Below are 18,824 nucleotides of genomic sequence, written 5' to 3'. Positions count from 1 at the left end.
GAATGATGCTAAAGCTGAAACTCCAGTACTTTGACCACCTCATGCGAAGAGCTGACTCATTGTAAAGACCCTGATGCTGGGAGGGATTGGGGGCAGGAGGAGAAGGGGACGACAGAGGCTGAGATGGCTGGATGGCATCACTGACTCGATGGACGTGAGTTTGAGTGAACTCTGGGAGATGGTGATGGACAGGGAGGCCTGGCGTGCTGCGATTCACGGGGTCGCAAAGAGTTGGACACGACTGAGCGACTGAACTGAACTGAATAATGAGCAAAGCACTATGTCAAGGGGTCAGAACAAACCTTTGAAATCCCAGATTTATGAGAGAAAGATAGAGCATTTGAGGATCAACCCTTGTTACCTATTAAAATCAATATTTACATAGCTATAGCACATGAGGTAAAAAGTGAGATAAAAATTGTACACTTGCTTACACTTAATAGTTTAATACCAGTCTAAATTAATTATCTCATTTAACTTTCATAAGCCAGTAAGATTAGCAGATATTAACTCTGCTATAGAGTTAAAGTTAGAATTTAGGGCAAAGATCATCATTTTCCTTCAGAGCGCTTGTTATAATTTATATTTATATATCTAATTCATTTATTCATTCAACACTATTTACTAAGCGTATATTAAATGCCAGACACTGTGCCAAGTGCTAGCGATACAGCAGTGAACACAATAAACAAAGGTCCCTACTTTCATGAAGCCTACATTCTAGCAGGGGTTTCTGGTTTAATATCTGGTTTAATATCTGTTACAGCAGACTATAAACTCCACGAAAGCAGGAAAAATACATGTTTTTTTATATATTTTTTATGAGAGCCTCCCACCACTCCTTCCTCCCCAACACTAAAGCCAGGGCCTGGCCCAAGAGGCCTCAAGTGGGCCCAACTGAGCCTCAGTGAGAGCTCAATTAACACTTATTGGATCAATCAATAAATAGAGAAAAACACACTTTCTTCATATAGAAGGCTATATAAAGCACACAGAATGGTTGCTTCTGATATGAGCTATTGATATGTATCAAAAGAGGCAAAGAACTACTGTCGCTCTAACAGAATGGCTTCCTGCCTCTCTCCAGTCATTCTTTCTTCAAGAAATTCTTCATGCAATATTCATTCAACGATAGCTATTAGACACCAGACACAGAAATGAATACAGGGAAATAAAACGGCCTTGTCGCCAGTAATGAGACAATGGAAAATGAATATATTGTCAAACAAGTTCAAGCACCCCACAAAGGAATGAGTTCTCCTATATTCAAGAGCCAACAGAGACAGACTATGGGGCAGACAGGGCAGAGGCCAGTCCCTCTGTGCAAAGACTTCACAGAAGCTCTGATTTTCCAGAACACACTCCCCCAGCACAGCAGAGACGGAAAAGATGAGCTTGTACTGTCACGACAGGGCAAGTCACACACGTGGGCTCCAACTGCCCCTGGCATGAGCACCCTCTTAGGCAGTTTTGGTCGCTGCCTCTAAATAAGCTGTGTAGAACAGGACTCTGGCTCCTGAGTGTCAGGTATGGAAGAACTCCCTATCATCTCTGTGCAAGGAATTCTGTGGAGCCATGGGTTCCATCAAACCTCACAAGGCTGTTGTCAAGACTAAGGGAATTAATGGATATAAAGCACGTGGAACAGTGCCTGGCATGTAACAAGTGAAAAAAGAAGTGAAAGTGTTAATTGCTCAGTTGTGTCTGACCCTTTGTGATCCCACAGACTGTAGTCTGCCAGGCTCCTCTGTTCATGCAGTTCTCCAGGCAAGAATACTGGAGTGGGTAGCCATTCCCTTCTCCAGGGAATCTTCCCAACCCGGGGATTGAACCCAGATCTCCTGCATTGCAGGCAGTTTCTTTACCATCTGAGCCATCAGGGAAACCAAATATAAGTGCTTTATACAATTACAATACTGAGTTATTACAATACATCTATTACAACAATTGGCCTTCCCTTATGGCTCAGACAGTGAAGAATCTGCCTGCAATGCAGGAGACCAGAGTTTGATCCCCAGGTTGGGAAGATCCCCTGGAGGAGGAAATGGCAACTCACTCCAGTATTCTTGCCTGGAGAATTCCATGGACAGAGGAGCCTGGAGGGCTGCAGCCATGGGGTCGCAAAGACTCAGACACGGCTGAGCGACTAACACTTTCACTTTCATTACGACGACGAGTCCTTCCTGTTGCTCTGCTCTGGTTCTAGCAGCACAACCTGAAGAAGTTATTTAATCTCTTCAAGTCTGTTTCTTCATCTTTAAAACAAGGACAGCATCATATCCATTAAGTGGCTGTGAGCATCAAATAAAATACTACACATACAGAGCCTGGTGCAGTACTAGCAGACAGCCCCTGATGAAGCGGTAGTCACTGTTATCTCACAGGCCCCAGTGCAAAGAGAAGAAGCAAGCGCCTCAAACACTATTAGATTATTACATGGGAACTTTCTAGTCCCCACTATTAGCTTGCTGTCAAGTAGTAAGTAAAAGCTAGTAGAAAAGGCAGAGAAGGCAATGGCACCCCCACTCCAGTACTCTTGCCTGGAAAATCCCATGGATGGAGGAGCCTGGTAGGCCGCAGTCCATGGGGTCGCTAGGAGTTGGACACGACTGAGCAACTTCACTTTCATGCATTGGAGAAGGAAATGGCAACCCACTCCGGTATTCTTGCCTGGAGAATCCCAGGGACGGGGGAGCCTGGTGGGCTGCCGTCTATGGGGTCGCACAGAGTCGGACATGACTGAAGCAACTTAGCAGCAGCAGTAGAACAGGCAAGAGTTGAAGAAGAAATCAATCCATTACTACCAGCACTGCAACTTTCTGAAAAGAAAAAGCCTAATAATGGCACTTACCATAATGCAGGGCTTGTTCTAAGAGCCTACAGTTTTATTTCACTAGAACTTAACAACATGCTTACTAAGTATGTGCCATGATCATCTCTGCTTTAGAGATAAGGAGAACCAAGACATAAAGAGGCTACAAAACCTCCTCTGGGCCACAAAGTTAGCAAGCAGCACAACCAGAATTCAGAGGTGTGCTAGCTCCAGTCCGTGCTCTTAACCACTAGGCTATCCCCTGAAAACAAGTGATGATGAAAGATGCTTCTCATCAGGCATCGTTTGGAAATCTTTGTCAAAAAACTAGAGAGAACTGGAACACCAATTAATGGGTGGTAACGAATTATTTCAGCAGCAAAGGTATAAGCCCCACAAATTCTTAAGTTTTTGTACAACTCTGACCTGACTGTACATGGTTCAGAGCCCTCACACACAAGCAAACCCTCAAAAACAATGTGTTTGTCAAGACTAACTCTGAAATGCTATGCCTCCCAGTCACCTTTAACTCTGCCATATCCTCTCGAGAGAGTTCCATCAAAATGTTCCTGTTACCTCACGACCTCCTTAGCTCTTCTCTACAAAACCCAAATCTAATGAACACAATCATACACACAAAACATATTCTGAAACACCTCACCCATGTGTTTCTTTTCTTACTCTGACCTCCTTTCTCTTCTTTCTCTGCTCAGGTAAAAAAAGTGTAACAGAGGGGACAGAGAATACTTAGGGGCAGGAATTAATCCAACCAGCCCCCCCCATTCCCTTGTGCTGTTTCTGCCGGACATATGCTTACCCACTATATGTGTGACACCACATAGGACTGGGCAGTCAGCAGTCAGATGCAATGCTTCCCAACTGGAAAAAGCTTACATTCGAGCAGGAAAGACAAGTACATAAGAAAAGGTACAGTAATTGCTACCAAACAGAGAGAAATGAGAAACAGGGAAGGAAAGAGAGACAAAAAGAGGAGGGAGAAACTGATGGCTGGGGGGCTTAAAAAAGACTTCATGAAAGAGATGGCAACGGAGTTGAGATGTGAAGAATGGAGAGGGTTTGAATCCATGGCAAATATAGGGAACAAAAGAAGGCATGAACAAAAGTCCTGGAGGGCAAAGAGTAGAGCAAAGGTGAGGAACAAGTAATTATTTGACTGGAGCATAAGAGGCAAGTTCAAAGAGGAAGGGGTGCTTATCTCTACACTTGAAAGGAAGACACCTTGAAAGCCAAGTCACGAAGCTGAGACTGTCTTCAGTCAGCAAGCGGGAATCACTAAGGAGGGAAACGAGAACTGTGGGCTAGGAAAACAAACTCATCTATCATTTCATCTCTACCTCTCACCCTATCCTGTCTACAATGTACTTCTAGTCATCCTGACTCACCCAGGCTGGGACAAGCTGCTATATTCCCACACTATAATACATATCATCAAATTTATAAACTTTTATAAATATGGTTAATGTCAAAGATTAAATACGAAGCCATGATAGTACATCATTATTTTTTTATTCCTAGCACTTAGCATAATATCTACCAGTGTATCTCAAACGCTACACATTAGAGTCACCAGGGAAGCTTTAATAAAAAAAAATACTGAATGCCCAAACACCACCCTAGACCAATAACATCAGAATTTTTGGAAGGGGTATTGATATATTTTAAAAGTTTACCCATGACTCTAATAGGCAACCAGGTTGAGAACTAATTATTTAAATCATAGCAGGTTCTCAATAAATGTTAATAAACTGGATTGATGAATGGATGAATGGACCGATAACGATGGAGGGACAAGAGAGGAGGAAAAAGCAGGGCTATTTCAAAAAGGCAATAGAAGTCTAGAAGACAGTCATGTCAAAGGGGATAGAAAAAAAACTGATCTCTACTTTTTCACCAAATAATAAAACTGTAATTTATGACTTCACAAATTTTTTTAAAAAAACTACAGAGAAACACAAAGATGGTATTTTTCATTTGGCCAGGGCCCGCTGAGCATGGGTGTGGGTAGGCTCCCATGTATATGCAAATAACTGCTTTTATTTTTTTCCTTTCCCCAAAGATGTACGATACCTGTCATCCAGTTCAATCCTTTTCATACTATGAAGGTGCAAAACAGCTAATATTATTGCTACAAGAAATATTACTGCACAGCAAACCCCTACGCTGATATAAAACACACGCGTAGAAGTGGTTGGAGCTGCATGTACAGGATCATCTGAAATAAAAATGAATAGCACATTAAGCTTTTGAAACAAATGTCATCAATTGCTTTGTAACCCAATATACACAATGAGTATCCTGTTCTTTGTAAAAGAGATCTTCATTTCACGTGTCCTTTTTTTGATAAGATCGGTTACCAGTAGTGTGTTGCTATAAATTCATACAATTTAAGAAGGGTTTTTGTGTAGTTTAAAAAAGTGTCTTTAAATAGAACTTTTGGTTAATTAGTACAATTCACAAGTGGCATACACATAATAAACCATCTATCTATAGTCATGCTGTCCAACAGGGAAATGCTCTGCAGCATGCCATGCAGTACAGTAGCCACTGGCCACCTGTGGCTATTAAGCACTTGAAACGTAGCTAGTACAATGAGACAACTGAAGTTTTAATTCTATTTCATTTTCATTAATTTAAATAGTCACATATGGCTAGTAATTACCATACTGGACAGCAAGCTCTACAGACCCTTCCTCAACAGTGGCTTCTGGTGTGAGAGATAAGACATCTATTTTGCCAATCACCACTCCCCAAAGGGGGAGGAATATACAGCAGAGCAACCCATGAGGTAAAACAAACATTTTTCATCGTTTTCTCTTGAGAGTTAAAAGAAATTATTTTGCTTATCTGTTTTTAAAAATAAAAGCAGGAAAATAAGACTCTACTCATGAAATAATATTCATCTTAATGTTACTCAAAAAGAAAGCCTCAGCAACAGAGAAATAATTTAAAGACACAGAGATACATGTGCACACATACACACAGGAGCAACAGAGAAAGACACAGAACCAAAGATCCACACGATAAGAGCAAGCAGAATGGAAGACAGAGAAACAGAAATACAAACGATGTAACTGGAACTGGTGTAACTGAAGATTAATGAGTACTCACATCAGCATTCTACTGAAGAATCTGAGTTTTATCCTAATGATACGGGAAGTCACTGCAAGCCTTCAAGCAAAGGAATGGCACACATAACAATACTCGAAAAAAAAAACACCAAAGATGACTCTGCATGCTATAAAGAACACTGTGGGGAGGAGCAAGAGCAGAAGTAAGAACACGCCAAGAAAGAAACAGCCATGGCTTGGACAAGGATGTTATGGGGAAGGTAAGAAGTTCATGGACTGGGAAGCAGAGTCAACAGAGTTTGCTAAAGGGATTATGCCAAAATAGGAAGAAAAAGAGGAATCAAAGCTTTGGCTTAAAGACTTAGGTGGAAAAGGTACCTTTATAAAGAGGAAAAAGAAGCAGGTTGGGGAAAGAGAGAATTAAGAGTTTTGTTTTGTCCAAGAGCACCTGTACATGTCTATGTGGAGATGTCAAACTGACAGATATGCAAATGCAGAGTTATGGGAATACATCAGGACAAAAGATATAAAAGTGACAGCTTTCAAAAACTTTTTTTAAGATTGCTTTCTAAAATTTAAACTTTGAATCAACAAATAATGAACCAGCACAGATTGATGTAGAGAGACCAAATGGCTTCTAGAACAGCTATACTTGACCTGCAGCCTGAATGAAAGCAGGACTTTCCTTAAGAATGCTAGGGGTCATTCAATCTTGAAGGGCTGGGAAAGGAAGGTCCCAAAGGTTGATGTTGGCAGCATCCATCTCAGCACATTCCAGGGCAAAGGAGAGGACACCGCTCTGCTGGGCACATGCCCAGATGCACCCTGCCTGATTACCTTTAATTCCAGACTAGTGTATGCACTGTGCCCATTCCCTCATTGACATGTCACCTGCTACCACCTGGTTACCCTTCGGTCTCAGATGAGATGCCACTTTTCCTCAGGAAGCTGCCCCGCATTTCCTCACAGGAGGTTACACACCCTTCTCCTCAGGGTCCCAAAGCACCTGGGCTTGCCATGCCACAGCTTGCCACAGGATACTGTTATCACTGCTTATGCCTATCCATTTCCTCTGGTGCATAAGAAGCCCCAGGGGGCTTACAAAGTCTGTTTCATTCAAGGTTTAATCTTCTGCCTCAATCATACCACCTCGCGTGTCATAGTGTAAATGTTAGGTAGGTGAAAACAAAGAAAGGGAAGGGAGGAGAGAGGGAGCAAGGAAGAGACCAAGGATAATCAACACTCTATTCTCCTTGTCAGAAATAATAATCCTAAGCATAAAAGGAATGGATAAAATCACCAGAATTTTAAAAGTAAGCTTGGGGAGCAGTGATATTTTAAAAAATAGTTTAATTTCTTCTCAAAGACAAATTCAAATGAAATATTTTTAAAAGGCAGATAAATCTCATATTATTTTCTCTTTAAAAAAGGTATACTTTGAAATACCCAGAACTATTCAATTTAACCAAGTACAAAATCTAACTACCAGTTTAGAAGAGAGAAAAACATGTTAAATGGCACCATTAAAATGCAGATGTGGAAAATTCTATGAGACAAATGAGTCAATTTCTTTAACAAATAAATGACAGTGAAGGGAAAGGGGTGGTTTCTGATTAATACATGCCAACCACATACAGTGTAAGTTTGCTTCATTTGGATCCTGATTCAGGGAAGAAACTATACACAGACAGCTTTGAGACAATCAGGTTAATGGGAACATGGATTCGCTATTAGAAGACATTAAGGAGTTAGTTTTGTTACATGTGATAAATCAAATACAAGAAAAGAGGTGTTGGATGATTGTGGCTTGTTTACTAATGACTTCTAAAAAGTTCTTTACACTGAAACATTTATAGGTGAAATGGCATGATGCCTAGGATGTGCTTTAAAAATTCTACCCTTCCCTACCTACCACCTGTCTGAAAGAGGAAGGCATCAACAGTACAGGACTGGTAAATGTTGATGATTCCTAAGGAGGGTGATGGTCATATGGGGGTTGATCAAAACATTCCCTTGATTTCTCTATTTCTGAATTTCTCTTCCCCAATTTTTTTTTAGTTTACTTCCATAAAGAGAATCTAATAACATTTTAAGATGCTGCCATTAAAACGGCTTCAGGAAGAGTAAGACTTAATGATGCATCCGTATCAGAAAAGGAAAAAGAAGTCTAAGTTATACAATCTTACAGAACCATTACCAAAAAATAAAAACCTATGTTGAGTTTCTGCTCTGTAGGTTTAAACAACAGAAAACAACAAAGCTGTGGATCTTTCAGCTTGTATTTTCAGCTGAATGAAACTAGCCAAGAGCTGCATCCAGGCCATGAATTAGATTTTCTAACTTTCTGTTAAACAGATGAAGATCTTACACATATTTCACATTTATACTTAATTATGGCCACTTGAAATGATAATATAAATTCTTGCTTATAAAAGTTTTTTAGAATTTTACTTTACAAAATTTTCAATATTCAAATAGTTTCATCTAAATATACCATTCTACAAAACATCAGTTAAATAAGTAGCATGGCATCACTTAATCTTTTGGAAAATTGGAAACCACAAAACCTCTAAGCTTCATGAAATCAAGTCTATTTGCAATCAATTATTTTTCATCCCTAATGATGGAAAAAGATAATACAGTAACACTTACAAATAGTTCTGCTAGTGTTTTTGTCCAAGCCTGAAGTTTTTACTTCTTCAAGTTCTGAATTTAAAAGGAGATAAAAGATGCTTTAAAAATTATTTTCCATGAAAATCCTTATATATTGTAATTAAATTTTCTGAATTTTTTCTAACAGTTTTATATTCTAAAAGAACACTGCCTAAACTAAGTAACAAGGTATGTGTTGCAAAATGGTAAATGCTACATTACTATTCTGATAATCATCACTATACTCATCAATCAACAGTCTATGCCTATATTAGCCAATTACAGTTACTCACTCAAAAAGGGTTTCTGTGGTCAAGAAGTCTAGGAAAACCTACATACTATAACCTCTGTGGAGGCTGACAGTACACATTAGCAGAGTATAAAGGCACTGAGGAGTTTCAGACTGATGAAACTTGACTGAACCAAGAGTTTCCATCCTCGTATGATAAAGGACACTTTTCTTGCCCGTACCACCAATTAATATTCAATACAGTACATGCATGTTTTCTGTTGCAGACACTTTTCAAACAGTACTAAGCTTGAAAACCATATAAATAAATATATTAAGATCACATACTAAAGAATCATGAATGTAAACTGGAAGATTAGGGTGGCCAGAAGTACAACCACCAAAAAAAGAGACTGGTTCAATATTAAGTCTAAAACAGAATAGAAAACTACATCAATGGTCAGTTTTCATGTACATAATAAAGCAAATGGAGAGGGTATGAGATCATTCTGAACATCAGCTGAGCATTAAACCTCAGTGGGTACTAGCACTGGTGTGCTCCGTAGACTCCATCACACTTGGCCGTCATTCCGCCTTTAAGCACTAACAGTTGAAGCGCCATTGTACAGGCAGCGCCACCTCCTTAGGGACCAGGAGCCACCTGCTCTGCACTCTGTATCTAAAGTCCACTTTGGCTTTAAAATTAAATGAAAGTAAGTGTGTAACTGGATATGCAAGAACTGACAAATGTACCAAAACACTAAAGCTAAAATGGGGCTAACTTTTCATTACAAAAATGTCTATTCTGGATAAAGAAGTGGTGAAAATACACACACACACACAATAAAATAAAAAAATAAGAAAATCCTACCATTTGTAGCAACCAGGTAGACTTTGGGGCCTTATGCTAAGTGAAATACGTCAGACAGAGAAAGACTATGAGATACTCCATGATCTCACTTATGTTTTCAGAATCCAAGAATTAATTTCTTTTTTAATCATAAGAGAAGAGATTAGATTTGATATTATCAGAGGCCGGGTATGAGGAAAGAGGAGGACCCAGAGGAGGTAGTCAAATGGTACAAACTTCCAGTTACAAGATAATTACTACAGATATAATGTATGCATGGCATACATTATGTGTTATTCAACACTATATGTTAACTGTATGATTATGTGAGAGTTGTTGAGAGAGTAAATCCTAATTTATTAAATTCTCATCTCATGGAAAAAATTTCTTTTTTTGCTTTCTCGGTCTGTTGTTAACTACATGAAATGATGAAGTAAAGTCGCTCAGTTGTGTTTGCAACCCCATGGACTATAGCCTGACAGGTTCCTCCGTCCATGGGATTTTCCAAGCAAGGATACTGGAGTGGGTTGCCATTTCCTTCTCCAAGGATCCTCCTGACCCAGGGATCGAACCTGGGTCTCCTGTATTGCAGGCAGATTCTTTACCATCTGAGCCACTGGGGAAGCCCACATGAAATGATGGCTGCTAAGTAAACTTACTGTGATAATCATTTCACAATGTATGAAAATCAAACCATTACACTGTCACCTTAAACTTATACAGTGATATGTGTCATTTATATCTCAATAAAACTGGGGAAAATATAGAGAGAGAGCAATTGTTTACTCTTAATTAAAAGATTAAATGAGAGCTAAAAAAAATGCCCATTCTAATGCAGTACCACTTTTTTGCTGGCACATATCTGGACATTAGCCATTTTAATGCTGGCCTCAGGTGTTCTCATAACACTCAGCAGTAACCCTGACTAGGAAATGTGTTAAGAGACAGTTTGACAATGAAGCAAAAGCACAGGTTTGCAACCCAGCTCCACCACTTAGTTATCCGGCCTTGGCAAGTTGGTTGAACTCTCTGAGCCTCAGCTTCCTCCTTAGAAACTGGAGATAATGAGAGAAGCTACTGCCTCAGGCTGCTATAAGCATTAAATGGGTTTAAATGTGTTTGTAAAGCACTTGGAACATGGCTGTCACTCAGCAAAACCCAAACTCAGCAAGTTTTCTTTAGTATTTTTTTTTTTCTACCTTACATACTAACCAGCTCCACCACTGTGATGGGTAAATTCTGGCCACTTTAATCTCTATGGAACTTAAAGTGAGTGGGTTGGATTAGATAACCTTTAAGAAGAATTCTAAAATTCTTGCTCTATGAACTCGTGTGCTGAAGCTCTTTCACATCTGCTGCAATTTCTTGAGTAACAGATTATTCAAAGCCAAAACTACCAAATATTAGTAAGTATCCACATATAGTATTTTAAGTTTCATGATAGTAGATTAATCTAAAATCAACCCACCTACCTCTTAAAACAGGTTATTAGACCATTTTATAGATGGAAAAAAAAAAACAAAAAAACCTGAAACTTAGGTTAATAAAAGGAAACCTATTCCAATACTCCACCAAGGGTAGAGTTATAACACATTTTTCTGGGCCCAGGGCAATGTTTCTATATAAAAGTAATTCATAAAGGAAACATAGTTAACACCCCATTACTCAGGGGCCCCTATCTAAAGTCCGTGATTTCTTTACCTCTTCGGCCTGATCGGCCATCAGTGCTATTTCACATTCTAAGGGAAAACATTCTTACCAATTCTGACAAAAATTTTGAGAAAGCAGGGACTGAGTGGGGCCTAAATAAGATTCCTAGCTAGAAGCTATCATGGTGATTATTTCAGAATTTCATCAGTTAGTGCTCTTTTCATACTTGCAACTATAGTCAAGATTGGAACACAAATCTGTAAAAAGATGACAAAATCTATTTTTGATCTTCTCACATCTATATAAAATACATACTTTAGTAAATAAATTTCTTACTTTTATAGCACATTTTCCTTCGTTTAAAATTTAAGACTGTAAAGTTTTTTGAAGAATTTACTGTCAAGTTGAGCTGCATGAGTATCATAACCTCAGAATCTACTTTGCCAGTACAGGAAAGCTCGACCCGAAACACTGTTAAAAAAAAATAAATAAGAAAAAATATTTAAATGTTCTAAAAATCAACATTAATGTCCCATAATTTAGAATTTATTTCTATTGCAATAAAACTAAAAAATAATACATTTACATAAAATACTAAGCAAAAACTTTCAGAGAATTTATTTTTAGACTACACAGCTTTAAATATAAAGTACTATAAAAGTCAGCATTAAAGAACAAACAAGACAAAGGAAGAGAATTATTTTCAAATTTGCTCATGATTTTTAATACACCAATCTGTCTCCTAAATTCTCTTATTACCATATAGTAAAGATACAAAACCATAAGGCAAACTCCACTATCTTACCAGGCACAATCACCAACAGTAACAACAAAAAGTACTTGATAAAAAGGAAAGACAATTTCACCACCAAAAAGCAATTGTGTATTGTTGTTAAGGAAGAGATTAAATATAAAGCTGTAAAGGAAACTGATAAATTCTCACCTATGCATTAAAAAAAAAAAAAAACCTTTCCAAGCAAAAACTGTTTTAATTAATTACTGCAGCAATGGGATAACAGACTTTCATGCATTTTTTTTTTCAATCTTTCAGTTTAAGACTCTTTCTACAAATTTAGAATGCATCATTCTACCATCGGTATCAGCGTATGAACAATATGGGCATTTCTGAATTTCTTTACTAGCCCATAAAAAGTAATCAGCCTTCTCATATTTTCTTAAAGCTTAGATTAACGTATGCTACTAGTAACAGTGAGTTAAGAAAGTTTCATAACACTGGGGCTTATACTTTCAAGTTTTAAAACTTTTCACTTTCTTTATACCTCACATCTTCAGGAGGCCTTCTCAAAAGACTGGCTCAAAACAAACTGGTATAAACATGATACATATCATTTACTCAGACGTGTCCTGAGAGCCCATCCTATTCAGACGTTAGTAGGCACCAAGGGTAGACAGCTGAAACAGACAGCTCCTGCCCTCAGGTGGCCACAGGCTAGCAGTACAGACAAGGACAAAGAATTACAAAATAATGTGATCAATTTTAAACGGTTAAATAAAAGATCTTACAGGGCAGGAAGAATAGAAAGAGATAACACATGGAGGGAGAGGAGGCAGAAAAAAAAGAGTAAAGACTTTGAGTCTTGCAGAATATTTAATATGAACAGAAATTCAGATGCAGGAAAGATGAAAAGATGGTTTAAACACAGAGATCAACATGGGCAAGGCTTGGCTCAGAATCACATGCAGCCTGGCACTGCTGGAGCACAGGGGCAGATCTAGCAACAGGCTAGACAGATAGGCAGGGGCAGACGCTAAACACAGCACACCAGCTGGAGAATCCGGAAGGTACTCAACAGATGAGGGTGGGGCACTGAGGAAGTGATCATCCAGGCTGCAGTGTGGGAACTAATGGAAGAAAAACAGGATCAGACAAAGGGACTCGAGTCAGGGCCAACAATGCATAAAAGGAGACAAAAGAGCTGAGTGCACATCATTCTAGAGGGGATGGGAAAGAAGAAACTGTTTAAAAAGTCCAAATAATCCTTATTTACAAAAATCACTTGTTAAAGAACTTCTGCATCTTATACCTATGTTCTTTAAAGGTATGGGTGTGTGCGTTCATGCTAGGTTGCTTCAGTCGTATCCAATTCTTGTGTGACCCCATGGACTGTAGCCTGCTAGGCTCCTCTGTTCATGACATTCTCCAAGCAAGAATGCTGGAGTGGATTGCCACGCCCTTCTCCAGGTACAGGGGATACAGTTAAAAACAGCATATTAAAATCTGTCACTGAGACTCACCTGATAAAGTGCGTGGAACTTCCCCCTGAGCAGAAATGTTGACCTGGGGCATGTCCATAGCCACAAAATTGTCTACTTGGAATCCCAGCTTATATTCAACCTATAATATGGGGAAATAAACAAACTGGACCTGTGATAACAGACAGGGCTTAGTATAGCTTGACCACACTGATTTTGGTCATTAACAAATAATCTAGCTATATTTTTAAAAGTCCAAGTTGTCAGAAACAGTCTTAGGAATGTTCCTTTATTTTAACAGTCAAAGACACCAAGCCAGGGAAGTCTAATATACACAAAGCAGCCAGAGTGAGAATCCAGATCTGCTGGGTCTAAGACTTTTCCCCACCAAACTGTGCTGCTTCTTAAATGACTTATTAGATGACTGCCGAGGGGATGTGTTTTATTTGTTTATTCCAGTTTTATTGAGATATAATTGACATATATCACTGTATAAAATGGTTTCAGCATAATGACTTACATACATGATGAAATGCTTCAAGTTTAGTGAACATCTATCATCTCATATAGATACAAAATTAAAGAAATAGAAAAAAATTTTTCCTTGTGATGAGAACTCAGGATTTACTCTCTTAACAACATTCATACATAGCATGCAGCAGTTGATTATATTTATCAGCTTGTACATTGTATTCCTATCTTATAACTGGAAATCTGTAGTATCTTTTCATTATTTTCATCCAATTCCCCTCCTCCCCCTCCTCTGGTAACCAAATCTGATCTCATCTCTTTTTCTATGAGTTTGTTTGTACGTTTGTTTGTTTTTGAAGTATAACTGACCTACAACACTATGTTAGTTCCTGTTATACAACAGTGATTTTTTTCTATACATTTCAAAATGATCACAATAAGTAGTTATGATATGTCATCACAAAGATCATATTATTTAGTTATTGATTATACCCTCCACCCTGTAAATTTCATACCCTTGACTCTTTAATTTTGCTACTGAAGTTTGCACCTCTTAATTTCCCTCACCTATCTCTTTCCCCAACCCCTCCTCTGGTACGCACCTGCTTGTTCTCTATATTTATGACTCTGTTTCTGTTTTGTTATGCTTGTTCATTTGTTCCTGGGAATTTTCAATTGAATAAACATTCAGTCCAGTAAGCCACCCTCTATTTCATGCCCAGAACAGTACCACCACTCCTATACAACCTGCCATCTAGGATTCAGAATTCTGCTGAGGATCACAGTCACTGACAGAGAAGCCCTAGAGAGGCAGATAGATATGAAGAGCCAAGGAGTTGAGATGTATAATTTACAGACCATGACTAGTCACCAATGTCTTCTCTAGCTGATAAAAGCCAAGCTCTGAGGGCCTGTATGTGCTGGCAGATGAAGGTCTGATCTACATCAGATCCACTCACCTCACAAGTAGATTCCAAAGTACAAATTTCTCATAAAATATCTATGCTACATTCTCTGGTCCGGCTTTCACCACTAACAGAGTTAATGTTTGGATGTCCATCTAATCTCTGGATCTCAAGTGATTCAGAATCCAGAAAGGAAGAAAGATGACTAGAAAAATGTCCCTGGAACACCAATATTCTCTATCAATACCTGGCCTCTATAGGTGGCTTAATAGAACCAATCAGCATCAATCAATATCAAACATCAAACACACCCCTTTTGCTAGCAAGATGTTCATGAAAGAAACAGCTCAACCTGCAAAGTAATATCTGAAATTCAGAATGGATGCCATCTTCAAGACCCTCAACAAGGCCTTATATTTCCCGGTATTCTTTGTCCTGTCCTTGGGACTCAATGAGAAGGGCACCCCTCTCCCATTCAGTGGTCACAAGGCCTTCCAGCGAAGGCTGGGATTGGCAGAAGCCAAAGGGCAGAGGGTTAGGAAAACAGTAGTGGGAAAGAGGTTCAAGAAACCATTCTTCAAGAAACTTAACTAGAAAGAATGTAACTAGGTAATGGCAGAATAGACTTCAAAGCCTATCTTTCTTCTTTTTTCAATGGGAGATACTCAAATGTGGTACATGCTAATGGAAAAAACCAACAAATAGGACATAACAAAGATGAAAGAAAACAGGGACAGAGGAGCATCCCAGAGTGTGAGAGAAAGGGTGGACACCTGGGCACTGACTGAGTCAGGAGGTGTTTAACCCACAGATGAGAAGGGATCAATCCAATGACTATAGCTCCCTCTCTCGGTTCCCCTTTTCACACTTTACTTGAAAGTTCCAGAACACTACTGTTGCTGTTGTTCAGCTGCTCAGTCATGTCCAGCTCTTTGTGACCCCATGGACTGCAGCATGCCAAGCTTCCCTATCCTTCACCATCTCCCAGAGCTTGCTCAAACTCATGTCCACTGAGTTAGTGATGCCATCCGACCATCTTGTCCTCTGCTGTCCCCTTCTCCTCCTGCCTTCTTTCCCAGCATCAGGGTACTGGGCCATTCAGGTGTACCCAGAACGCTATAGGGATATGCAAGTATTAAAGCACTGCTTTACAGTTAAGATAGATATACAAACAATTGTTAAAAGTTGTATTTGTTAAGTGCCATGTTCATAACAAAGGAAATGCTCTCGCTGCTGCACATCAGTGACTTGGTGGTTCCTTGGCTAGAAGTGTTCCCTCTCACCTTAGCATGCTGCAATACTTAGTCACTGCCACCAGGGGGTGTGAGAGAGCCACAGCCCAGCAACTGTGGGCCAAGAATGAGCAGGCTTTCCAGCAATACTTACTAATATTAAGAAAATGCATTGACTATATTCCTATATCCATGCTATCTCTAAACAAAGCAATACATGAAAGGCAACTGCCTGAAAAAAAAATTCAGCACAGTCAGCAAGAACTGGATTGGAACCATGAGACTGTGTGACCATCAGATAATTTACTAACTTTTCCCAAGTTTCAGTTTTTATAAAATGCTGCTACTGCTGAGGATCAAGTAAAATAATTAACTGACACACCTAACTGTCAGTCGGGTACAGGTCCCCTCTGATAAACGCCGACCCCAGTAGCATCAGCAGTCATTCCAGGGTCGCCACACTATGCCCCACTGCACTTCCCCATATTGGCCAGCCTGCTCCTGACCTCCAAGATTCTGACACAAGCCTTCCTGTGCCCTGCCAAGACAATCCTGCAGCCCTCTGTATTGTCCCCTATTGGGAACCCCACTAGACTAAATAGACTCTCACACTGTCAGCCTCTTCCCAAGTGTCTTCCCTGCCTTTTCCTCCAGCCCAGCTTTTCTATCATTTGGTCCCTGTAACCCTCAACCCTCAGGGCACAGCAGGGTCAGCATTCCTTCAGGATCTTCAGGTCCTTTCTCTTCTTCCCCTCCTCATGCAAAAGCCCCTGTACTCTGAAGCTCACAGCTTCTACTCAGAAGAGCTATTTCTCACGCCATCATCATCAGTGTCACACAAGGACTTTACAGAGCCCATGGTACTCAGCTCGCTTTGTCTCCTGCCATCTTCCTGGTGGCTTTGATATTAATATTCAGCATTCCTATGTACTGAAGAATTACTTCATAACCAAAACAAATGTAAAAATCCCACTCTATCAAAGATCCCATTACCACCTCTGATTCCTACAAAACCAGTTCTTTGTTTCCAACACTTTGATTCAACCACCATTTATGAAGCACATTTGTAAACCAAGGGCTGTGCTCATAGCTGGGATGTAATGGCCAGTGACGCTATTTCCATTCTCTCCAGCCTATCCATCCAGGGACCTGGTTTCACTTTCCACACTGTGCCCCAGAGAAGACTAGCTACCAACACCGTCTTTTTGCCATCAGAACGCTGACCACCTCTCACGCCACCCCTGCTGCCCAGCACAACCGGGGGAAACCACAGACCAGAAGAGAAAGCTGCTCTTACACAATGATGATCCCCATGTTCAGGGTAAGCCGTTAATCCTGGTCAGCAGTCCCTTCCCTACTCAGCCCCTTCTCCCTAGTCTTCTCACTCCAAACCTCATGGGATTCACAGCTTCACCACCTGCTGCCCACCCTACTTTCCTACTCTCAGACAATGCTCCTGTCCCCTTCACCTGGCACACAAGAACCTGCACCCCCCCCCCAACTTTCTCCCTTTCTTTTCAGCTCCAGGCAGATTTGGTGGCTCACATGGTAAAGCGTCTGCCTACAATGTAGGAAGATCTCCTGGAGAAGGCATTGGCAACCCACTCCAGTATTCTTGCCTGGAAAATCCCATGGACGGAGGAACCTGGTAGGCCACAGTCCATGGGGTCGAAAAACATCAGACACGACTGAGCGACTTCACTTTTCACTTTCCAGGCAGATCTGTTAGAGCACTCTTCCTTTGCACTCCACTCCCAAGGAGAGATTTATTCTCCTCTCCAAATGATAAACCCTTCTCTCAGCATACTAGCCTTAGCCCACTAGACCACTAATGGGATCCTGTATCATCAACTCGTCTCTCTCACTCTCCTACATCTTCATTCTCTCCCATATGCCCAATAACTTACTAGACATATGTGCCTAATAATCTTACAGCTCTCAAACATAGTAGATTCAAAGCCAAATTTACTATGCTTCCCCACACTTGCTGTCTCCTTTACTCTAGGTCTCAATAATTGCAAGCAGAGGCACAGCCAGCCAGGGACCAGAACCCCTGGGGCAGTAGACAGAGCGAACTGCAAACAAGGTTAAAGGCCCTAATTGTAGTCTGAGGGCAGGGACCAGACCAGCACTGGAGAGCCTCAGTGTGGCAGGGGGTGAGGGCAGAAGGTAGAGAAATGGGCTTGTGAATGGAGCTGGGTAGCATCAGAGGCATGTGGTGAAGGGGTTGAGCAGGATTTCTGAGAAGCCCAACCCTTTGGCCAGCAGCAGCCTGGAACACTAAAAAGTGTGAAGGCACGACGCCTGCCCTCTGCTGCCTCCCTTTTTGAGGGACTGCCTAAACATGAAAGGCATTCCAAAGCAGTTCTCTTCTCCCTCAGGAATCTTCAGAATATAAAATTTTAAATTGTAGTTTCTGGGGTTAGAAACTGCTTATTATTAAAGGGCAGTTTTTTCTATTTTGGCATGCCATCAATCTATATGGACTCTCACTAGCCAATAATCCTTTGAAGAAACAGATCTGCTCTAAAGCTAACATTTATAATCTACTGGAACAAAGAAAATCTGAAAATCAGTTGTTTATCAGAACAAAGAATGAGCCAAAATACTTCAGAAAAGAAATGAGAAAAAAATATAAATATTTGAATAAGCTAAGAAATAAACATTTTTGGTAATCTTCCCTTACTTGGAAACAAATGGTAATTGCATATAGGCAGCTG

The 18,824-nt window shown here is 40.1% G+C and overlaps 1 protein-coding gene across 1 annotated transcript in view; it reads right to left on the bottom strand.

The window, feature by feature from the left end:
• The window catches only part of RYK (receptor-like tyrosine kinase), a 110,382-nt gene that overhangs the window by 57,543 nt on the left and 34,015 nt on the right, over positions 1-18,824 (bottom strand). Inside the window, exons 8-11 of the mRNA XM_010858309.1 lie at positions 13,539-13,638; positions 11,619-11,753; positions 8,554-8,607; positions 4,901-5,045 (exon numbers count right to left, since the gene is read on the bottom strand). Of these exons, the coding sequence (XP_010856611.1) occupies positions 4,901-5,045; positions 8,554-8,607; positions 11,619-11,753; positions 13,539-13,638 (434 nt within the window). The remainder of the gene's footprint in view (positions 1-4,900; positions 5,046-8,553; positions 8,608-11,618; positions 11,754-13,538; positions 13,639-18,824) is intronic.

The sequence above is a fragment of the Bison bison genome, unplaced genomic scaffold (assembly GCF_000754665.1).
Source record: "Bison bison bison isolate TAMUID 2011002044 unplaced genomic scaffold, Bison_UMD1.0 scf7180017864384, whole genome shotgun sequence".
NCBI lineage: Eukaryota > Metazoa > Chordata > Mammalia > Artiodactyla > Bovidae > Bison > Bison bison.
The sequence above is the reverse complement of the archived record's forward strand: the minus strand, read 5'-3'. Positions and strand labels throughout refer to the sequence as shown.